This window comes from Neovison vison, chromosome 7 (assembly GCF_020171115.1).
Source record: "Neovison vison isolate M4711 chromosome 7, ASM_NN_V1, whole genome shotgun sequence".
In the NCBI taxonomy this organism is placed as follows: Eukaryota; Metazoa; Chordata; class Mammalia; order Carnivora; family Mustelidae; genus Neogale; species Neogale vison.
The window spans coordinates 51,340,259-51,363,978 of record NC_058097.1 but is presented as its reverse complement, the minus strand read 5'-3'; the positions used below and the strand labels follow the sequence as shown (position 1 = coordinate 51,363,978).

General features: G+C 48.4%; 1 protein-coding gene across 7 annotated transcripts; it reads left to right on the top strand.

Annotated features, from left to right (window-relative positions):
* The first annotated feature begins 692 nt into the window (after nucleotides 1-692).
* Nucleotides 693-22,951, top strand: DHDH (dihydrodiol dehydrogenase). 7 transcript variants are annotated; one of them, XR_006385514.1, is made up of 9 exons: nucleotides 693-790; nucleotides 1,170-1,281; nucleotides 2,514-2,677; nucleotides 5,016-5,268; nucleotides 6,363-6,422; nucleotides 6,946-7,070; nucleotides 7,806-7,959; nucleotides 14,233-14,424; nucleotides 22,920-22,951. XR_006385514.1 is itself a non-coding variant. In XM_044256931.1 (8 exons), exons 1-8 carry the CDS (start codon nucleotides 701-703, stop codon nucleotides 9,503-9,505), a joined length of 963 nt encoding a protein of 320 aa, XP_044112866.1. In that variant the 5' UTR covers nucleotides 693-700; the 3' UTR covers nucleotides 9,506-11,285. The 7 variants fall into 7 exon arrangements, 5 of the variants coding, with proteins under 5 accessions (XP_044112866.1, XP_044112863.1, XP_044112862.1 ...); XR_006385513.1 differs by lacking the exon at nucleotides 22,920-22,951 and adding an exon at nucleotides 15,759-16,314; XM_044256931.1 differs by lacking the exons at nucleotides 14,233-14,424; nucleotides 22,920-22,951 and adding an exon at nucleotides 9,501-11,285.
* Nucleotides 22,952-23,720: the final 769 nt, after the last annotated feature.

Here is a 23,720-nt window from a genome sequence, read left to right as displayed (position 1 = left end):
ACGTCTTCACATCCTGGCTGCGAGCCTTCCAAAAAATGACCATGGCTTTCTGGGATTGTTCCTCCTTCTGTAAACAGCGAGCGACAGAACCCAGTTCGCAGATCTGTGGTGAGAAATTGGAAGGGAGGAAAGTAAAGCACGGAGCTGGGGGCCTGGCCACGACAGGCGTTCTAAAAATATTAGTAATGTTTATATTTGCTATTACTATCTTGCCCCCTCCCCCCCCAACCTAGGCAATTCCTAAGAGTGCCCAGCTTTTGGGGCGAAAGAGTTAGGGGAAGGAGGAAGGGCGCCAGCTCCGAAGGTGACAAGGGAGGAAGCCTCCCCACCCACTCCTGCAGGGCCTGGCTAGCGTGTGGGTAGAGCGTGCAACTCTTGTTGTCGGTGGGGACTTCAACCCCAATGTTGCCCGTAGAGATGCAAAAGGAAAAAAAAATTCACGTGGTTAGAAGTCCCCATCGGCGACTCCTGGAGAATTTCTGGTCCCACCCCCTCATAAAGCAGAGCCAATGGTGAGCTGCTAGATTTAAATAACCTTCTCCTTTGCGTCCGGACTGGAGGGGTGTGCAGGCCTAGTGGCCAATGAGAAGTGGCGTAGGTGCAAGTGGCCGAGAAATAACCACGCCTCCGGATAGGCGGGGCACCAGGTTTTTAAATTCTAGGCGCAGGTGGCAAGACCTTGCGACCCCAGGTTTTGACGATGGCGGTGCGCTGGGGCATCGTGTCAGTCGGTTTTATCTCCAGCGACTTCACGACCGTGCTGCGAACGCTGCCTCGCTCCGAGCACCAGGTCCACCCTCTCTCTGGAATCCTCTGGAAGAGCAGGCTTGGGGACCGGGACTCCTGGGTCTGAGGGAGGAGGGAGCCAGGGTACCCTACTCCTTTCTCCCTACTTCTGTCCCGTGAACTCGACTTTCGTCAAGTTCGGGAGGGGTTTGTTCTGAACTACTGCGAAGAAAACAAATTTAGGTATTAGGGGTTTTAATAACCGCTTGCGCCAGATCTCTCTTTTCCAGGACCCGTGTCCAACCCCCGTCACGTCCTCCCCCGGGACCCCTTCTCTTCGCATCCTGGGGGATGTAATTTTCTTATCCCGGGCCCTTCTCCATCAACCTCCCTCCCATCCACCTGTCGCAGCCTCCCAAGTCTGACCCCTAGCGTCCTTCCAGGTGGTGGCGGTAGCAGCCCGAGACCTGAGCCGGGCGGAGGAGTTTGCGAGGAAACATGACATCCCCAAGGCCTATGGGTCCTATGAGGAGCTGGCCAAAGACCCGAATGTGGGTGAGTGACATATGCAACCGAAGCCACCAGGGCGCTGGCTTTAAGCTGCCCCGTAGGATAAACAAGGCTTTGCGGGATGGCCCAAACCCTGTGTGCTTCTGAAGGGTCTGGGGCTGGGGGGACAGAAGTGTAGGAACGGGTTGGGTCTGCGATTAACAGTCTAGCAAGAAATTGCGTTTGTTAACAAGGTGTCCGTGGTTTGGAAGGGGACTGAATTTGTGAGCCTCTTAAGACTTTTTTTTTCTTTTTAAGATTTTTATTTATTTATTTTATTCATTCACTCATTCACTCATTCATTCATTTGAGAGAGAAAGAGTGTAGCAGAGCTCAAGCAGGGTGAGCTGCAGAGGGAAAGGGAGAAGCAGGCTCCCCACTGAGCGGGGAACCCCATACTGGCTCAATCCCAGAACCCAGGGATCATGACCTGAGCAGAAGGCAGACGCTGAACCCAGGGATCATGACCTGAGCAGAAGGCAGACGCTTAACCAGTTGGGCCACCCAGGCACCCCAGGCACCCCTCCCCTGTTCAGGCTTTTTTTTTTTTTTTTAAGATTTTATTTATTTATTTATTTAAAAATTTTATTTATTCATTTGAGAGACAGAGATCACAATCAGGCAGAGAGGCAGGCACTGGGCGGGGCGGGCAGGGGTGTGGCGGGGTGGAGAAGCAGGATCCTGGCCTAGCAGAAAGCCCGATGCGGCTCTCAATCGCAGGACCCTGGGATCATGACCAGAGCGAAAGGCAGAGGCTTTAACCCACTGAGCCACCCAGGCACCCTTGTTCGGGCTTTAAGTAAGCTGTGTGGCCTGGGCTCCTATATTCTGGAGCGGCCTGGATAGTGGGAGGCAGGACGGTAGAGCTGGACAGCAACCTGACTGGAGTTAGGCTGCCGAAACTGGCATTTTGCTCTTCTGCTTGCCCTTCTCAGTTTCCTCATTTGTAAAACAGGCGAAATAAGAGTATCTGCCTCTTGGTGGTATCGTGACAAATGACTTCATGATCATTTTGGAAGGTTGGAAATAATCTGAAGAAAATGAGTTATAGAAGAGAATGGTTAGCTCCTTCCTAATGGGACACGAGGCTTGACCCCTAGGGTGGGACTGACCGTCCTTGGTTGGTGGGACCCCAGTTCCTAGCTTGCTGGGGTCGGGGCCTCGACATTAGGGGCAGGTCCAGGACGTCTGGGGTGGCCAGGGCTACTAATGTCTCTCCCTCCTTCCTTCCAATCCAGAGGTGGCCTACATCGGCACCCAGCAGGTCCAGCACAAGGCGGCAGTGCTGCTATGTCTGGCAGCGGGCAAGGCCCTTCTGTGCGAGAAGCCCATGGGCACGAACTCTGCAGAAGTTCGCGAAATGGTTGCTGAAGCCCGATCTCGAGGCCTCTTTCTCATGGAGGTGAGGGTGAAGGGGACATTCCAACCTCCCAACAGAGTGCTTCTTGCCATTATTAAACATGGCCGCCAGTGGACTTTTTTGGAGGAGCACAACAGAAGGGTTTGTCAAGAACAAAGACGGCCACAAAGGGAACTGTTGTTGGTGTGTTTTCCAGAATGTAGTTGAGCTGGGCCATGAACTCTACTAGCAACATCTGTCAGGAGGGAGAGCCCTTGCTTAGCAAACATCAGCCCCCTGAGCGGTATTTTGTCAGCTTTTTGGAGAAAAAGTGGCACAGAACAGCAACAGGTTGAGTTTGGGGGAATTTCCAAGGATATTGATCAGAAGGAGCAGGGCACCTCCACCTTACCAACTCTCAAGGTCAACCTGTCTTTGCTTTTGCCCTTATCAGACATGGCTACCTCTATGGGACCTTTGACAGTTTGCAGAGTGCCAGTAATTAAAATGGTTGCCCAATGGCACTAGATAGCACCAGCAGTTAAGATGGCTACCAAATGACCTTTAGGAGCTATTTTCACATTAAGGAATATCCTGGTTCTTAAATGCTGCCTTGCCATAGGTTCTGCCAGTAGTAGCAACAGCTATCTCTTACTTCCCCATGTCCTAGCAAGCTGTCTGGTGCCCACTACTGCTCCCAGTCTTCAAAGTTCTCTATGCACAAGGAGGAGATAGTCCAGATTTACTCTGGTTCCTTGGTGCTTCTGGTTCTCACTGTGGCTCGGCAGTGCCAAAGTGCTGAATTTATTGCTTCCTTGTTTTTTGTTTTGTTTTGTTTTTTATTTTTTTTAAAGATTTTATTTATTTATTTGACAGAGAGAGATCACAAGTAGGCAGAGAGGCAGGCAGAGAGAGAGAGGAGGAAGCAGGCTCCCTGCTGAGCAGAGAGCCCGATGCGGGACTCAATCCCGGGACCCCGAGATCATGACCTGAGCTAAAGGCAGCAGCTTAACCCACTGAGCCACTCAGGCGCCCCGCTTCCTTGTTTTTATTGGCTCCAGTTGTGTTCCAGATCCAACCCTAGGAACTCTGAATTCATAATGGGTTAAGACACAGACTCAGTTTTCAATGAGCTCAAGGTCGGCCATGGTCACAGAAATGGGCTATCACGATGCCCAGTTGCACAGACTTTTGTAGATTCAGTACCAGGCAGTTGACAGAACCCAGAGGCATCAGCCCAGCATGGGGGATAGTCAAGGAAGTTACCCGCGGGTAGGGACTGACCCAAGCCGTAAAGGAAAAGTACAGTGCCCGGGTAAACAGGCCAGAGAGGGAAAGCAGAGTTAAGACTTCCAGAAAATAAGAGTGGGCAGATTTCATGTCTTTAGTTTATTTATTTGACAGAGAGAGATCACAAGTAGGCAGAGAGGCAGGCAGATAGAGAGAGGAGGAAGCAGGCTCCCCGCTGAGCAGAGAGCCCGATGCGGGACTCGATCCCAGGACCCTGAGATCATGACCGGAGCCGAAGGCAGCGGCTTAACCCACTGAGCCACCCAGGCGCCCCAGATTTCATGTCTTTAGTTGAACTTGACCTTGGACAGGCTTTAGAGTCAGAGGAGACTCTAGATTCCATCTCACTGGTTCCTAGCTCTGTGATCTTGGGTGGGGCAAGTAATTTGAGACAGGGCCAACTCGGAGTGGAAAAGCTGCCTCCGGGACCACGTGGAGGGTGGTCTGGAGTGGGGAGACCCTGTGTATTCGGTTGCCAGGGCTGCGATCACAAAGTACCACCAAAGAATGGGGGACTTCAACAACAGAGACTTATTTTCTCCTACTTCTGGAAGCTAGAAGTCTGCGATCAAGGTGCTGGTTTCTCCTAAGGCCTCCGTCCTTGACTTGGAGAGTGCACTCTTCTCCCTGTGTCTCAGGTGGTCCTTCCTCAGTGTCAGTGTCCTCATCTCTTCCTGTTGGATAAGGGCCTGCCACAATGACTTCATTTTAACCTAATTACCTCTTTAAATACCCCATCTCCACACTGGGAGGTCCTGGGCGGAGGGGAGCCAGTTTGGACCTCACCCTGAATTTGGTGGCGACACAATTGAGCCCATAACTTTTGGGAGACTGGGGGAATGGTCCAGCTAGAAAGGACAAGGCCCGAGTTGGGGCCCTGGAAATGGAGAGGAGAGGAGAGGGGCAGAGAGGCTCAGGGACAGGACACAACCTGGGGACTGATGAAGGCTTTGGAAGGGAGAGGGAGGGCTCTTGAGAGGACAGTGGGGAGCAGCAGGGAGTCCCTCATGCTTGGGTTCCACAAGGGAGAGGAACTGTTGGTTAACTCATGGGTTCTGACGTCTTTCCTTCCTTTTCCATTGTCCTGCTTTCTCCCGTCTGTGGTGTGCAGGGCATCTGGACACGCTTCTTTCCTGCTATAGAAGCTCTGAGGTCGGCTGTGTCTCAGGGAACTCTGGGAGATCTCCGGGTGGCTCGGGCAGAATTTGGGAAGGACCTCACCAGCATACCCCGGATCATAGACAAGGCCCAGGCTGGCAGTGCCCTGTTGGACTTTGGTATCTACTGTGTCCAGTTCATCTCCATGGTCTTTAGTGGGCAGAAACCCGAGAAGATTTCAGCCATAGGCAGGCTCTATGAAACAGGTACGGTCTATCCTGGACTGTATGAGCACGATAAGGGTGATCCTCCCTCACTGGGAGCACTGAACTGGGGATGAGCCTCCTAGACCCTAAGAATCGGGTTAGACAGCTGTAGGAACTTCCTACCCAAAGTCAAAGAGGATCAGAGTGGAGAGTGTGGGCAGGCTCTGTCCTGGGATTTGCTGTGTGGTTTTAGCCAAGGCACTTAACATCTCTGAAGCCTAGTTACTGGTAAAATGTCAATAATAAGGTGGTCAGAAGGGAACCGGGCTGGCTCAGTCAGTAGAGCATGTGGGCTCTTGATCTTGGCGTTGAAAGTTTGAGCCCCACATTGGGAGTAAAGAGAGACAAAGAAAGAAAAGGGAACTGAGGTTGTCATAAAGTTAATGAAGTCAATCTCTTTTTTTTTTGGTCTGGCTAGTGTGGCCTCATTCACATGGTGGGCTCAGTTTCAAGTCCAGTAAAAAGCAGGCCCCAGTATGCAAGCTTTTTTCTTTTAAGATTTTATTCATTCATTTGACAAAGGGAGAGATCACAAGCAAGCAGAGCAGGAGGGAAAGGGAGAAGCAGATTTTCCGCTGAGCAGGGAACCCAGTGAGGGACCTGATATCAGGAACCTGGGGTCATGACCTGAGCCGAAGGCAGATGCCTAACCGACTGAGCCACCCAGGTGCACCCCCCTTTTTTTTCAGCATACATTGATTTTGGTAACAGCTTTACTGAGATATAATTCACATACTGTACAGTTTATTTATTCAAAGTGTACAATCCCATGGCCTGAAATTATTCTCCCATTTCCCAAACCCCTGAGCCCTCCACAGCCACACTCATCTCTTCTCTGGCTCTGGGGATTTGCCAGATATGAGACACTTCACACAAGCGGCATTCGACAATACGCAGCCTTTCCGGTCTGCTTCTTTCACTTAGCATATGTGTTTTTTTGTGATTGTTGTTGTTTTAAAAAATTTTTAAATATTTATTTATTTTGGGGGGGAGGGAGAGAGCATGTATTATGGGGGGAGGAGCAGAGGGAAAGGAAGAGGGAGAGAAGCTGATTCCCTGCTGAGTAGGGAGTCTGACTTTGGGTTCGATTTCAGGATCCTGGGATCGCAACCTGAGCCGAAACCAAGAGTCCAACACACAACCGGCTGAGCCAGGTGTCCAGCATGTGTGTTTTTAGTGCCTCATTCTTTTTTCACTGTTGTGTTAGAGGTGAGGTCTCCTTTTTTTTTTTTTTTTTTAGATTTTTAAAATTTATTTGTCAGAGAGAGAGCGAGAGCACAAGCAGGCAGAGTGGCAAGGAGAGGCAGAGAGAGAAGCAGGCTTCCCGCCGAGCAAGGAGCCTGATATGGGACTCAATCCCAGGATCCTGGGATCGTGACCCAAGCTGAAGGGAGAGGCCCAACCCACTGAACCACTCAGGTGCCCTCCCCTTTTTTAAAGATTTTATTTATTTGACAGAGAGACACAGTGAGAGAGAGAACATAAGCAGGGGGAGTGGGAGAGGATGAAGCAGACTTCCCGCCAAGCAGGGAGCCCGATGCGGGGCTCAATCCCAGGACCCCGGGATCATGACCTGAGTCAAAAGACAGACGCCCAATGATTGAGCCACCTAGGTGCCCCAGTGTTCTATAGGCGGGATTTGAGACCAGGACTTCTCCTGTCCTGTGCCTTCCCCAGGTGTGGATGATACGGTCACCGTGCTCCTCCAGTACCCAGGAGAGCTCCAGGCCAGCTTTACCTGCAGCATCTGTGCTCTGCTCTCCAATACGGCCTCAGTGAGTGGCACCAAGGGCATGGCCCAGGTGAGATGCGACTGACCAAGCTGGGAACTGGGGCCCCTCCCAACAGGAGTGGGCCAGTTGTGGTTGCTGGACCCAACTGGGGGCTGAATCAGCCTCTTCCCCAGCATTGCTAAGGAAGGCATCCTCGACCACCAGGCCATGGGATGGGTTTGGACCTCTAGGCTCCTTCCTGAAGGTGAATTTCCTGGCCTGTCAAAAATCCTTGAGACTGAGGAGAAACTAGTTCTTATCAACCACGCTTAGAGGGCTGATGTGGCCTGTGGAATTGCTTCCAGGATTGGGTCCAGGCATTACCAAAGATTGGCCTCATTGGGCTTCCTGGGGCTCTGTTGCTAAAAAGAAATTCTGTTCTTAGCAGAAGAATTTGGACCTTGCCTGGGCACATTTCTGTCTCCAGTTTGGCCTAGACTTGGTAATGGGAATATTGTTGGCTTCCCGGGGCTCTGGGGCCAAAAAATCAAGTCTCCTAGTAAATAAGAAGATGCTGGATTGTCTAAGTCTCCTCCTTGCAAAGGAGAATCACACACATGTGGAGATAAGCCGTCTTCGAGGCCTAAGCATCCTGTTAGAGAGGGGTTTGCCCCTGGGGAGATGAACAGACAGTTTTCTATTGTGACAGTTCTGTGGCTGAGATGCAAATCTCCAGCATTGGGGAAGAGGGGGACAAGCTGAGGGAGGCCCCCTGAATATCCTTAGGCTGGAGCCCACAGTAGCCACCTCTTCTCTCCCCACCAGGTCCTCGAGCCCTGCTGGTGCCCAACAGAGCTGGTGGTGAAGGGAGAGCATAAGGAGTTCCCGCTGCCCCCAACCCCAGGCAAGGAGCTCAATTTTCCAAATGGAGCGGGCATGGTTTATGAGGCCAAGCATGTCCGGGAGTGCTTGCGAAAGGGTAAGGATGTGAAGGATGGGTGAGAGGGTGGCAGGTGGAGGGGCAAACCTGGTAGGAAAAGCAGGCTGCTCCCCAACCCTCAGCTTCTCTAAGTAGCTGTCTAGAACTACAATTCCCAGGATCCCCTGGGGGCATCGGTTGGCCAGTACCATGTATGACTGTGCCTCACAGGATTCAGGGAATGGTAGTTCTTTTGATCTTAAAGGCATGACTCAGAAGGGTCCCTAGGTTTCCTTCCAGGTCTGAAGGAAAGTCCTGTGATGCCCCTAGTGGAAAGTGAACTCCTGGCTGACATCCTTGAAGAAGTGAGGAAGGCCATTGGAGTCAACTTCCCCTAAGACAATTCAGCACACGTCCTGAATAAAAAAGACGTGGCTCCCACAGAGATTGTGGCAATGGTGGTTTGGTGGGAGCTGGAGCAAAGGGGTTGCCAGAGGGGCCACTAGAGAATAAATTGGTAGAAGGATGTGGGGAAGGGGAGGAAGACAGGGTCAGGACCACATTTTTTAAAAAGATTTTATTTCTTTATTTGAGGGAGAGAGAGAGAGAGAGCAATAGGCAGAGGGAGAAGCAGACTCCCTGCTGAGCAGAGAGCCTGATGTAGGACCCAATCCCAGGACCCTGGGATCATTACCTGAGCTGAAGGTGGAAGCTTAACTGACTGAGCCACCCAGGCATCCCAAGACCACATTTTTCACAAGCTCTTAGAGCAGACCCCTGTGGGCAGAGCTTGGTTTGCCTACCATACCCTGTGTGACCTGGGCAAGGACTCGCCTGTGGGTAGGAGGTGTGTCCCTAAGTGCACTCTCCTGCAGCCTCTCCCTGTCCCTGTCTCCTCCTCAGTAAAGAAAAGACACAGTACTGACCACCCTCTGGTGAGGGTTAAATGAGATGGTATATGAACAGCCCCTGGAGGCAGGGTAGATTCTCAACAAATGTTAACTGATGGCCCTTTGCTTTGAGATCAGGCTTCTTCCAAACCAGTGTCTAGAAACTCCAGGCCTCCATTATGTTACAAAAAGTCATTTTAACAGGAAAGAAGGGATTTACCTTCCATTTCTTCCTTTTTATTTTTTTTTTAAGAACATGAGAGAGAGCACAAGCAGGGAGGAAGCAGGAGAGGGAGAGGCAGGCTCCCTGCTCAGCATGGGGGTTGGTAGCCCAGGACCCCAGGATCATGAACTGAGCCAAACACAGACGCTTAACTGACTGAGCCACCCAGGTGCCCCTTGCCTTCAGTTTCAGTGGCCTTATTGGCAAAGCCTGGGTCATAGGCCCCTCTGTGTAGCAGGTTTAGGATGTCCGTCCTACTAACATTACAAGCAGTTGGTCGGGGGCTATGTGTGGGTGGCTGATCAGCCAATTAGGGTTAACTCTGTGCTCTAAGCAAGGTCTAACTTTCCTATTTTTCTGTAATAGTTTGTGTCAGTTCGGTGATGTTGCAGTAACACCTCCCAGATCTCAACTTAGTAAACAGGTGTATGTCTCACTGGTGTTATGTATTAGCTGAGGGTTCTGGTCTGTATACGTCTGGTATCTAGGCTAACAGGACCGCTAGCATCTGGAATCCCGCCAGTCACTGTGGCCAAGGAAAGAAAGTTCTGGAGGCTTTGGTACCAAAATTTAAATGCCCTAACACATAAACAACATACATAACCTCTTGTAATTCATTGGCAAAAGCTAGTCACACGACCTTGACAAGCCAGAGAGAGCCCAGGAAGTCCAACTCTACCAGGCTCTAGAAGATGGAGGTGGATACCTTGGGTTTACACTAGCAATTCCAACTTGGAGCAAATAAGAGAGACCAGACATCAATCAAATGAGTTTTCTATTATTTTCTATTCCAAGTCCCCTTATACATTGTTCAGCTATCACTACACTGGTTTCAGCCCTCTGCTTGCTTGGTTTCCATCTTTTGTGTGGCAAACATGGCTAACATCACTGTAATCCCTCACTTAGATGATGGGAAAGTATTCGCTGGACATATGGCTGCTGGGCTAAAGACTACATTTCCCAGGATCCCTTGCAACTAGGTCTTGCCACATGGGTAGGTGCTGGCCAATGGGATGTATGCAGCGTCTGAGTTCCAGCCTTTTTTAAGCAAAGAGGATGGTCTCCCTTTCAACCTCTCCCTGATACTGGAGTAGAGATGTGTTGTTGGGCATTGGTGTGTCAGTCTTACACCATAAGACAGAAGCCACGTTTGCAGGTGGTGGAGCCACAAGCTAGAAAGCTAGAAGAAAGACACACAATAGAAGTGGTCAGGTCCTGAGGCTGCAGCGAGAGCTGGCAAGCCAGAGACCCAGGGGAATTGATGTTTAAGTTCCAGTATCAAGTCCAAAGGCTGGAATACCAGGTGCACGTCTCCTCAGGAGGCCTGCAGCTTGAGATGCAAGAAGAACTGATGTTTCAGCGTGAGCCCGAAGGCAGGAGGAAGGCTGGTGTCCCAGTTCAGAGGCAGTCAGGCAGAAAGAATTCTTTCTTACTCTGAGGAGGGTCTGCCTTTTGGTTCTAGTCAGGCCTTCTCCTGATTGGATGGTCTCACCCACAGGAAGGAACTTTTAGTTTGCTTTACTAAGTCACCAATGTAAATGTTAATGTCACCCAAAATACCCTCACAGAAACACCCCGAAAATATAAGGCCAGATTTCTGGATATTCTGTGGCCCAGCCAAGCAGATAGAAAGTTAAACACACACTCCCTGACCTTGGAACTTCCCTCCCTATGTTCATATAACATGGGATGGCATCTTCTTGGACTTCCCATGAGAGGTCGATAAGCTTCATTGATGTTTAAGTCACTGTCACATTAGCCTTTCCTAAAGCTGAATTAGTGGGCTGCCTTGCATTTTCCTGAGGTCTCTCCTGTCCCACTCATTTCCCCTCTCGCTGGAGTTCCTCTTGTTCCTCTTCCCTTGAAACTGAATGTGCTCATGACTCAGCCATAGTCACCGCAACATGGCAGAAAGTCAACCCCCACAACTTGTGCAGTTGTCAGGAAAGGCCATGCAACATCTTCCTTGCGAGCTGAAATGCTCTTGAAACCTTCAGCCATAATGCCCGAAGCCCAGCCATCCTGAAGCCACCAAGCCACGACAAAGCCCGAACTAACCCACACAGAAACCATGCAGAAAGCCTGGAGACTCCGTGAGGAAGGAGATTCTCAGCCAGTGGGTTCCAGCTGCCACGGACTCTACTGTTCTAGCCCCACTGTTGCCTGACTAAAAACACTGAGTGGCCCCAAGCTGGAACTTCCCAGCTAAGCCTTTCCTGATTCCATCACCCACGGGCCTATGCAAGATAATAAGATGATTCCTGCGGTCTGAAGCGAAGCTCTGGGATGATTTGTCATGCAGCAGTAGCTGACCGGAACACCTGATACCACAGCTTTTAGAACATGAGAGATGGATTCATTTTCAGTACGTCGAAGCAAAACAGAACCCCCAAATCCTACCCAGTAGTCCCCACCCTGCAAAATTTCCTAGGTCAGCCACCAGGGCCCACTGCTCCTGAATAACTTTGCACCCACAACATAAAGGGCTCCTCATCTCCCGGTGCTGGTTTCTATGGTAGATTTCAGTGACCTCTACTTCCTGGTCTTATGTCCTTGTGTCTCCCCCTCCTGTGGGTGTGCTGGATCTAGTGATCTGCTAAAGGCCAGGGGGGGTGGGATGTCCCTTCTGAGACTAAGTGATAGTAGATGGACGTCAACCCTCCTTACACTCCTGTTTGCTCACTGTGATGCCGTGTTGTGAAGAGGTCCCATGACAAGGAAATAAGGATAGTCTGTGGCCAGCAGCCAGCAAGGAATGGAGGCCTCAGCCCAACCTATCTCCAGGAACTGAGTCTTCCCAATAACCATGCAAGCATGGTTGGAAATGGGGGTGCCTGGGTGGCTTAATTTTTTTTTTTTTTTTTTTTAGATTTTATTTATTTATTTGACAGAGAGAGATCACAGTAGACAGAGAGGCAGGCAGAGAGAGAGGAAGGGAAGCAGACCCCCCGCTGAGCAGAGAGCCCGATGCGGGACTCGATCCCAGGACCCTGAGATCATGACCTGAGCCGAAGGCAGCGGCTTAACCCACTGAGCCACCCAGGCACCCACCTGGGTGGCTTAATTGGTTGGGCATCTGCCTTTGGCTCGAATCATGATCCCGAGACTCTGGAATTGAGCCCCACATTAGGCTCCCTGCTCAGAGGGGAGTCTGCTTCTGCTTCTCCGTCTCCCACTCCCCTTGCTCATATTCTCTCTCTCTTAAATAAGTCCATACAATCTTTAAAAAAAAAAAATAGTTGGATATGGATCCTTCCCCAGCTGAAACTTTGGATGAGACCAGAACCCCAGCTGACCCCTGTTTGATAGCCTTGGGAGATAATGTGAAGCAGGGGCCCCAGGGAAGCCACACCCAGATTCCACCTATCATTTATGTCTTGTAATATAAATCTATAACTTTAAAATATCTGTACATTAGGGACACCTGGGTGGCTCAGTTGGTTAAGCAGCTGCCTTCGGCTCAGGTCATGATCCCAGCGTCCTGGGATCGAGTCCCACATCGGGCTCCTTGCTCGGCAGGGAGCCTGCTTCTCCCTCTGCCTCTGCCTGCCTGCCATTCTGTCTGCCTGTGCTCGCTCTCTCCCCCTCTCTCTCTCTGATAAATAAATAAAATAAAAAAATTAAAAAAAAATATCTGTACATTATATTTTTCTTTGTTAGAAAAGTCTTAAAATACCAGTTTCTCTCCTCTTTGGATGTACTGTAAGTAACAGATCCTATTAGCTTCATTGTCCTTTTTTTTGTTTTATTAATTGAGAAAGAGCAGGGGTGGGAGAGGCAGAAGGAGAGGGAGAAACAGACACCCCGCTGAGCAGGGAGCCCCCACCCAGGGCTCAATCCCAGGATGCCAGAATAATGACCCACGCCAAAGGCAGATGCTTAAACCACTGAACCACCCAGGTGCCCCAGCTTCATTGCCTTGTAATAACGTGTAAGAGAGGGGCACCTGGGTGGCTCAGTCAGTTAAGCAGCTAACTCTTAGTTTCAACTCAGGTCATGATATCAGGGTTCTGGGATGGAGCCCTGTGTTGGATTCCCTGCTCAGTGAGGCATCTGCTTGAAGATTCTCCCTCTCCCTCCCTCTGCCCATGCTATTTCTCTCTCCCCCTCTCTCCGAAATAAATAAATAAATATTTTTAAAAAAAACATGTAAGAGATTTTTCATTACCAGGGAGCCATGGGAGGGCTGCGAGCAAGGGAAGGCCATGGTCAGCTCTGGGTATATAGTAAGACCCTTCGAAGTCCATGTGGGGGATGCACTAGAGGGGAAGGACTGGAGGCTGGGAGGACATGGAAGAGGCTGGGTAAGAAAGCTCTTGTCCAAATGACACAGCTGTCAAGCTGAACACCTGAGAGCACCCACGAGAACTCCTGTGCAACCCTAGAAAGTTCAGCTCCGGGCGCCTGGGTGGCTCAGTGGGTTAAGCCGCTGCCTTTGGCTCAGGTCATGATCTCAGGGTCCTGGGATCGAGTCCCGCATCGGGCTCTCTGCTCAGCAGGAACCTGCTTCCCTTCCTCTCTCTCTGCCTGCTTCTCTGCCTACTTGTGATCTCTCTCTGTCAAATAAATAAAATCTTTAAAAAAAAAAAAAAAAAAGAAAGTTCAGCTCCTTCTCTGGGGCTCAGTTTCCTCATCTGTAAATAGGCCTTTGTTGTCCGAGATGACTTAGTCATCTATCACTGTGAAATGAATCACTCCCAAACGTTCAGGCTTAAAAGAGCAATAAATATTATCTCACACCATTCCTGGAGGTTGGAAATCCACACGTGCCTTAGCTGGGTGCTTCAGGTTCAGGGTCTCAATCAGGACACTGGTAAGGGGAGAGAAGGGAACAGAAGAACACTGGCTGAGTGCAAAGCAGAAGCCAACACCCTGCAACCCCGCCACCCCTCTCACCCTCCACTCCCCCCACCCTCCTCCCCCCCCATCCCCTACTTCTCCACCCCTTACAATCCCACCTCACCCTCACCCCTACCCCTCCCACCCCCCCACCCATCCCTACCCTTCCCCCCTCCACCCCCCCCCCCCCCGCCCCGCTGTGGGACACGTGTGACACTCTTCCAGGAATCTCCCAACGATCTTAATGTTAATGCCTTGTTAGAGGGAAAAACAACCTGAACTTGACAGTGGCAAGGGCTCAAGTTGCTTGTAGGTCCTCTTTAGCATATGAAAGTTCTTTTGAAAACTCCTTTTTTCCTACTTCCCCCTCCCAACTTGTAGGTTTATAACGGGCCACCCCTCGTGACTCTAGTGGAGTACTTTCTCCCCAGGGGTGTTCTCTGCTTGCTGGTGACCTTTTTGCACCAAAGATGTCTCAAGAACTCTTTTTGGGCCATCGGCTTCCAACCCTAACCCTAAGGTCTAACAACATTCGGCAACCATGAAGGGACTTCGAGCTTCAGTGCAAACTTGGTGAGTACTTTCTCTCCTCTTCCTTCAATCTCATTTCAGGGGTCTTTAAAGGAGTACGGTCTTACTGGAACGTTTCCCTGCCAGTTGCTTAGGTCGCTATCCTCTAGCCTGTGGCTTCTGTACGGGGAGGAGAAAGTCTGCCTTTTGGCTGGAAGTTAGTACGCTGGCCGGGACGGTAATAAGACCCAGCAACTTGATGCCCTTTCTTCATTCCTGTCCTTAATACAAAGTCGTCTGTCCAGGGCATGGGACAGCCACCTGAGTCATTAGGACAGCTGCCAGTGTTAAGACTCCCACATGAGGTTTCCTCCCGACTGATCTAATGCAATCCCCTCCATGTCCCTGGTCCAGCGGCTTCTGGCGGAGCGATGGTCACTGGAATCCTGCCAAAACCAGTGCCCGATGGAATTAAAACCCAACCAGGGACCATTTCCTAGGGAAGTTGGCTGGAAGGACAGCGTATGTTGGAATTTCGCTTAGACCATGGTGGATGTCCATCTTTACTGTTTTCTGTCAATGTTCTCTACTAACTACTTAAAACAACTAAATTGGGTCATTTCCCCTTGTAAAACTTCTCTAGTATTTTCCATGGGTTAAAATGGCAGGGCAGTATGCAGCCTCCAGGGACACACGATAGCAGGGCACGGGTGTTTATGTCCCTTCACCAGGCCTCCATAAGCAGCCTGGGATACTGGCATCCCTCCTATGGGCCTTTTAGGGCGGAATGCCTTCATGGGAAAGCCAGATTGTGATTAATAGTGATGTCTTGTTTGAGGGATGCCTCAGGTCGCTTTTGACACACGGGAACTTCTGACATAACCCTGCGTAGGAGGGGGGTGGGGGGAATGTGGTAATGGACATTCTTTATTTTTCTGGAAGCATGGTCTCTGTAGGCTTCTCCTTTGGTTCCCAAGAACTTTCCCTTGGGGAGTCTTTAACACACTGGAAACAATTCGGATTGCAAAACTGAGGAAAGGACAGGGCTCCTATAACACCACATGGTCTCAGTGGGATCTGTCAGAGAGATCTCTTTTGTAGGAAATAGGGCAGAACGGGTCGGCTAGTAAACTCCCTCCTGACATATCGGGTGATAATTATCCAACCTCCTCCAAATAAACCCAGGCTGCTGGAGGGAGAGTGGGAGAGGGAGAAGCAGGCTCCCCGCTGAGTGGGGCTCAATGTGGGAGTCGATCCCAGGACCCCGGAATCATGACCCGAGTCGAAGACAGATGCTTAACTGAGCCACCCAGGCGTCCCCGGGTTGCTGGAGGGAAACACAGACCCTCTCTAGCAAAGGAGACCCTGACTCTCCTCCTCTCTGTTCCTCCTAACAGATGTGGGGGCTTCTCCCTCACTCATTCCCTGGTTAATGGCGAAAACAGGAGCCAGGTATGTTTAGTCTCCCTCGGGACGGGGACTTCAAGGAATATTCCCAGGCAGCTACTGAAACTCCCTTCGTTTTGGGAAATTCCCTGTGTTCTCCGGCCAGACATGGACTGCCTGTTCCCCACTTGTTGGCAGCGAAACATGGCATCTGCTTCTCTGTTGGAGCTGAGGAGCTCTAGGACGGGGAACACTTCTCTCTGCCTTCTGCCAGCACTTTGCCTCTTCTCCCACTGTTTCTGTACCACCTTGGGTGTGGCCTGTAAACCTGGGTTCACGACCATCCTCGATGCTTCCAGCACTGTGGGCTCCTCCTCTTACCCTCACTGTCCAGAAGTGAGAAGAGCACTTCCTGGACTTAACACGGCCTAGTCCAGATTTCCCCACCCACGTCTCAGCTAAAAACTGACAGGGAGGATAATTCAGTATTTAAACTAAGTTAAGTTGGTTGTTTTAATTAAGATAGACATGTCTCGGGGCACCTGGGTGGCTCAGTGGGTTAAGCCTCTGCCTTCGGCTCAGGTCATGATCCCAGGGTCCTGGCATCGAGCCCCGAATCAGGCTCTCTGCTCAGCGGGGAGCATGCCCCCCACCCCCCTGCCTGCCTCTTTGCCTGCTTGTGATCTCTGTCAAATAAATACATAAAATCTTAAAAAAAAAAAAAAAAGATAGACAACGTCTCAGGTTACCAGCAGTAAACGTGAAACTCTTACTCTGTCAAAGTTTACTGAAGGTCAGAAACTCGTGTTATCTCTGTTGCCAGTTGTTAGTAAAAAGATGACTTGAGGGTGCCTGGGTGGCTCAGTGGGTTAAGCCGCTGCCTTCGGCTCAGGTCATGATCTCAGAGTCCTGGGATCGAGTCCCGCATCGGGCTCTCTGCTCAGCAGGGAGCCTGCTTCCTCCTCCCTCTCTCTCTGCCTGCCTCTCTGCCTACTTGTGATCTCTCTCTGTCAAATAAATAAATAAAATCTTTAAAAAAAAATGACTTGAAATGATGAATTGTCTGTCTCATCGTAGTTTTCATGGTTAATTGCTACAATATATTTCAGAGGCTTTGGTATCCTGAAACTTGAAAGTTTTGCTTGGATGATAAATGGGATGAAACTCTTTGGACATCTGGGCCTTTTCCAAATCGGATAAAGTGCTAAATCATTGATACCTGGTCATAGGTTTTGTGCTTTTGACTTCTTACGGCAAAGAAACTTGAGGACGTTTAAATCTGTTGGTAAACACGTTTGTGCTTAATTTTGCCATCCAAAGAACACTGTTTTAACAGGTCACAACTGGTGACTACTTGGTCATCATTGGGGACTACCATGTTTGTAAGAGTGCAAAATTCTGCTAAGTGTGATTAAGACTTACGGAAATAAGGGAAACAACTCTAGAATAAAGTAGAAGATATGTAAGAAAGATACAAGGAATGGGAATGCATTTTTGTTGATGGTAAAAGAAGGTACTTTTGTCCTAAATGAGATTGGTTGTTTGGAAAGAAATGACGTTGGACAAAATCTGATTGCAAAGGAAAGTTGTAGGACATTTAGGAAAGGAAAACTTCAGAACAGAATTTTAGGTGTGGTCAGGACAGATTAAGATCGAAATGAATGGATTTTAAAAGTACATTGGTGGGCGCCTGGGTGGCTCAGTGGGTTAAGCCGCTGCCTTCGGCTCAGGTCATGATCTCAGAGTCCTGGGATCGAGTTCCACATCAGGCTCTCTGCTCAGCGGGGAGCCTGCTTCCCCCTCCCCTCTCTCTGCCTCTCCATCTACTTGTGATTTCTCTCTGTCAAATAAATAAATAAAATCTTTAAAAAAAAAATAAAAGTACACTGGTATAACACTGAAAAGTCTGCTTTTTCTCGGTTCAAACAGTTTTTTCTCCAATTGTTGGTACGCTCTTGATTAAGAAAATGTAAATAATTGTTTCCTTTTTGCCCGCCCAGAAAAATACAGTTTCTGTGTTTTGCCTTTATCAGATCTTCAATATCCTGAATCCCATTTAGGCATGTGCTTTAAAAGTTTCTGAGGGTTTTGTTTAAAGATTTTATTTATTTCAGGCAGAGAGAAAGAGAGAAAGGGCAAGGGAGAGGGGCAGAGAAACAGGCTCTCCACTGGGCAGGGGCCAATCCCAGGACTCTGGGATCACGACCCGAGCCAAGGCAGACGCTCAGCCGACTGAAACTCCCAGGTGCCCCACAAAGTTCTAACGTTTCAGCAAACTTCCCCAAGATTTAAATCATGAACAAAGTCTTGTTGATTGATGAGGCTTATTTGTGTGATATGTTACCTTCTCGTTCTGGTTATTGAGTGTTAAGTGTCAGAATAACTTGAGTTTCCTTGTCAGTCATATCATAGTGAACTCTGATATCAGAATCATTAACACTGTCCGTTTTGGGGTTTTTTGGTTTTGTTTGTCATTTGTAATTGTTCTTACTATCTTGCAAAATGAGTTTCATCTTCAGGGAGGTTCATATAAAAGACTTAGGACAATACAGGCATTCAGTATCTTTAAGATCAGAACTGAAATGAGTAAGAATTTCCAGAACTAACCAAAAGCTGCATTCGAACTGAACAAGAATCAGTGACATGGGACTAAATGAACTAAAAAGATGATTATAATTCTTGTGGCTCTTGTCTGAAACATTGCTGGTTTTCTAATGTTCACTCTTCCAGATTAAGAATTCTTTTTCTTAAGATAACTGTGACTCAATAAAAACGTGTTCAAGTATTCATTTGTAAACAGATCTCTACCTGTACCCTCTAAGATTCAAAAGGTCTCAGTAAGTATTCTTTCCTCCATGGCAGTCATATTCATTTCTTAAGTTCCGTAAGAATCTGTTCTCCTTATAAGAGGACACTATTGGAAACATTGGTTATTTTACCAAGACTTTGGCTGGAATGTCGTATTTGAGAAGGATGTCCATAGACTCCGAAAGGACCAGACAGCTTAAGGTGGAGCCATAAAGCCCCTTGGAAACATTGGACTGGTACTTTGCTTACAGAGTTCCCAGCAGCCCGAATGTCCCTTCCTGGCAGGTACAGGACCCTCAAGACACCTTGGGGACCTCGTGAAGAGGAATTCATCCAAATCTACAGATAACTGCCAACATGCCTGGTAGTAAGCGCTTGGCTTGGCTTCTGGGCCTAGAGAGGCTACTAAAAGTTTAACCTAGAGATTCCTTACAAAAAATTCTGACGGGCACCTGGGTGGCTCAGTGGTTAAGCCTCTGCCTTTGGCTCTCAGGTCATGATCCCAGGGTCCTGGGATCAAGCCCAATATCAGGCTCTCTGTTTGGCGGGGAGCCTGCTTCCCCCTTTCTCTCTGCCTGCCTCTCTGCCTACTTGTGATCTCTCTCTGTCAAATAAATACAAATTTAAAAAAATTTTCCAGCAAATCAGATGCTAAAAGAGCTATATGACCACTCACTGTTCTTGCTGAGTGTATATAAATAATTAGGCCAAGTTTGTTAAAATTGGACTCGTTTTGCAAACAAATTAGTCCTAATTCGGCTATCTCTGGAAGTGAGGGTTATTTTAGAGAAAGGAATTGTTTAAATAACCCACTTTGTGGATGTTAAATTCTAGACCTTGACTGTCTTCAAATGTTTGTCATTTGCCTTAGCTAGACAGCTTGAGGGAAACTTAAGAGAAAAGCACAATAGCTCGTTTAGACAATCTTCCTGCTTTCTCTTCTGTGGGGATAATAACAGCCCCTCATGGGCACACGATTACTTAAACAACTGGAGAATGGGATAGATTCCCCAACAATTGTACTGCTCAGCTATGACTTTGGCCAGTTCCCCATGGCTGGGATGACAAAAATCCTTTCCTAAAAGCCAGAGTATGCCCCACTCCATGGGGTTAACTGTGGACTTACCGGAGATAACGGATGACTCCACTTTCTTTACGATCGGATTGCATAATGTGCTTGGGAATGCCCTTATCTCTTAGTTAAGTCTTCCCCCATTTGCCAGTGATTCCTTGTATTTAGGATATTAACACTTTACCCCAAAGAGGTCTTCTTTATAGTCGTATTTATCCTAGAAGCCACCTCTCTTGCAAGAAGAGTTGCAAGCAAAGGTGTTAGCCAAGTACATACAAAAGAGCCTCAAAGCTCACTATGGGACGGTCCGTGACTGTAATGACTTCACATCAGGTCCAGAGTGTCTTTGAAACCAAAGGCCACCAACGGATGATGGAGGCAGACTTATGCTTTTTTTTTTTTAAGATTTTATTTATTTGATACGGAGAGAGAGATCACAAGCAGGCAGAGAGGCAGGCAGAGAGAGAAAGCAGGCTCCCTGCCAAGCAGAGAGCCCGATGCGGGGCTCGATCCCAGAACCCTGGGATCATGACCTGAGCCAAAGGCAGAGGCTTTAACCCACTGATCCACCCAGGTGCCCCCAGACTTATGCTTTATATAGATCCCCCTGAAATAATCCTTGACCTGTCAGACTTTAAACCCAGCTACCCATGCTTGGACCTGACCATCGTCCTTCTGTAGAGCATAACTGTTAAGAGGTTATTCATCTTGCTGATGCTAGTCAGCCAGATTTTAAAGATGCCCACATTGAAAAGACAGATGACCCTTGGTTTACTGATGTCAGTAGTTTTATGGAAAAGAGACTAAGAAAAGCTGCGTATGTGTGCTGCCTACTTTATGGTTTTAGGGTATGTGTGGTGCTTTGCAATTGCCAAAGCCTTAAAAATTAATACTAATACTAACTCTAGATGTGCTTTCCTAGTCCTACATGTCTGTGGAGCAGTTTGGAAGAAAGGGGGGTTATTATCAAGCTGTAACTCCCCAATCAAATAGGGGCTGGAAATATTACTCTTCTTTTTTTTTTTTTAATATATATATATATTTATTTATTTATTTGATAGAGAGAGAGATCACAAGTAGGCAGAAGGCAGGCAGAGAGAGAGGGGGAAGCAGGCTCCCCGCTGAGCAGAGAGCCCAATGTGGGGCTCGATCCCAGAACCCTAAGATCATGAACTGAGCTGAAGGCAGAGGCTTAAACCACTGAGCCACCCAGGCGCCCCGGAAATATTACTCTTCTTAAGGCTGGTACACACCTGCCTAAGGAGATAGCTGTAATTCACTGCAAAGGACATCAAAGGATATGACCTTGGGGTGCCTGGGTGGCTCAGTAGGTTAAGCCTCTGCCGTTGGTTCAGGTCATGATCTCAGGGTCCTGGGATCGAGCCCTGCATTGGGCTCTCTGCTTGGCAGGGAGCCTGCTTTCTCCTCTCTCTCTCTCTCTCTGCCTGCCTCTCTGCCTACTTGTGATCTCTCTGTCAAATAAATAAATTTTTTTTTTTTAAAAAGGATATGACCTTAGGAATCAGTGGAAAGGAATACAGGGTTTTACACCAGGCCACTGATGTGGGTAAAAGGCCTTAGAGGTGACAGAAACTTAGCAAAGAAAAACTGTCCCTATATTTGGACTCCCTTCATCCGTACAAAGTAACAGCAGACTGCCTTTTATTATACATTCAAAAGATGGCTCTCCAAAACTCAACAGTCCTAGATGTCTTGGCTGTAGTTCCAGAAACCCAGAACTACAGGACTGTCTTCTAACAGGACCCAGTGGCTCTGTAGCCCTAACTTGTGTCCATAGCTTTCCCCAAGCTAGACAGGCCACTGTATTCTGGGTTTTGCCTGGACGCACAGACGCATTATTAAAACCATCACCAACCCAGCCAGCCTTGCAAATACAAAACAATGGTGGACACGGTTTGTATTACGTTAGTATAGCCTCCGAGCGGCCATCTTTGTTCCCTGTTTGAGACCTGAAGATGTTGCTTGGTTCATGGAAGTTCTTAAGTACATAGGAAAGGCCCTGAACGATCCCCACGATAGCATTTGTCTGCTACACGCTGAGATGACACAAATGTGTAAAGCTAGTTCTGCAAAATAGAATGGCATTAGATGTTTCAACTGTTACACAAGGTGAAACTTGGGCTAGCATAAAAACAGAATGCTGTGGGAGCGCCTGGGTGGCTCTCATTGGGTTAATAGCCTCTGCCTTCGGCTCAGGTTGTGATGGCAGAGTCCTGGGATCAAGCTGCTTCCTCCTCTCGCTCTGCCAGCCTTTCTGCCTACTTGTGATCTCTGCCTGTCAAATAAATAAATAAAATCTTAAAAAAAATGCTGTGTATTCAGTCTAGATAACCACAAAATACTTCTGGGTTTCTCCCTGATGTAAATACTAAAATTGGCACTTTAAATAATCCCTCTCTTTCCTTTAATGATTGATTAAATACCTGGACTGGGAAGGATTTTTGTCAACTACCAAAGAACTCTTATTTGAGCATCTTTCTTTATTTTTTAAAGATTTTTATTTATTTATTTGATAGAGATTACAAGTAGGCAGAGAGGCAGGCAGAGGTGTGGGGGGGAAGCAGTCCTCCTGCTCAGCAGATAGCCTGATGTGGGGCTAATCCCAGGACCCTGGGACCATGACCTGAGCCAGAGGCAGAGGCTTTAACCCACTAAGCCACCCAGGCACCCCTTATTTGAGCATCTTTTTCTTTTTGTTTCACTAACCACGTTTTGCCATTTTCTCCCATGTCTTTCCACTGGATATTGACTGCTTTGCTGACATAACGTCACGTCAACTGATGAGCCTTTCCACTCATCAGTTTCCTTGAGTAGTTTCCCTGGACTCAGCTGCCTCTGCCTTTTGCAGCTCCCCTGTACATTCCCCTGGACTCAGCTGCCTCTGCCTTTTGCAACTCCCCTGTACATTCCCCTGGACTCAGCTGCCTCTGCCTTTTGCAGCTCCCCTGTACATTCCCCAGCTAACCAGTATTGATGCATAGAGAGGGACTTCTCTAGGCCCCTATTCAGCAGGAAGAAATTACAGAAGATGAGACCTTCCACCTACAACAAACTTAAAGGCTGAAGGATCAAAATTTTCAAGGGGGGAAATAATGAGGCTACAGAAGGCTGGCTGAAGACGGAGCAGAAGTTCACACCACGTGATCCCATCCTGCTACTGGGTGGGCCCCGGGTGACACTCTTCAGGAAACTCCCAACTATCTTTCTTCTTCTTTTTTTAATGTTTATTTATTTATTTATTAAAAAATATTTTTATTTATTTATTTGACAGAGATCACAAGCAGCAGAGAGACCGGCAGAGAGAGAGGAGAAAGCAGGCTCCCTGCTGAGCAGAGAGCCCGATGCAGGGCTCCATCCCAAGACCCTGGGATCATGACCTGAGCCAAAGGCAGAGGTTTTAACCCATTGAGCCACCCAGGCGCCCCATCTTCTTCTTCTTTTTTTTTTTTAAATTAACATTTAATGTGTTATTGCCCCGGGGGTACAGGTCTGCAAATCATCAGGCTTACACATTTCACAGCACTCACCTTATCACATACCCTCCCGAGTGTCCATAACCCTACCACCCTCTCCCTACCTCCCTCCCCCCAGCAACCCTCAGTTTGTTTTGTGAGATTAAGAGTCTCTTACAGTTTGTCTTTCTCCTGATCCCATCTTGTTTCATTTTTTCCTTCCTTACCCCCCCAACAGCCACCTGCCTGCCTCTCAAATTCCTCCTACCAGAGAGATTATATGATAATTGTCTTTCTGTGATTGACTAATTTTGCTCAGCACAATACCCTCTAGTTCCATCTGCATCATTGCAAATGGCAAGATTTCATTTCTTCTGATGGCTGCATAGTATTCCGTTGTATATATATACCACACCTTCTCTATCCATTCATCTGTGGATGGACATGTAGGTTCTTTCCATAGTTTGGCTCTTATGGACATTGCTGCTATGAACATTCGGGTGCACGAGTCCCTTTGGATCACTGTATTTGTATCTTTAGGGTAAATACTGAGTAGTGTGATTGCTGGGTCATAGGGTAGCTCTATTTTCAGCTTTTTGAGGAAACTCCATGCTGTTTTC

Excerpts from the sequence above, each read along its gene's own strand:
- DHDH (XM_044256927.1), top strand. The coding sequence starts at position 701 with ATGGCGGTGCGCTGGGGCATCGTGTCAGTCGGTTTTATCTCCAGCGAC. Across the intron at positions 2,678-5,015 it reads GAGGCCTCTTTCTCATGGAG|GGCATCTGGACACGCTTCTT; the intron begins GTGAGGGTGAAG and ends TGTGGTGTGCAG. Across the intron at positions 5,269-6,362 it reads AGGCAGGCTCTATGAAACAG|GATCCTGGGATCGCAACCTG; the intron begins GTACGGTCTATC and ends GTTCGATTTCAG.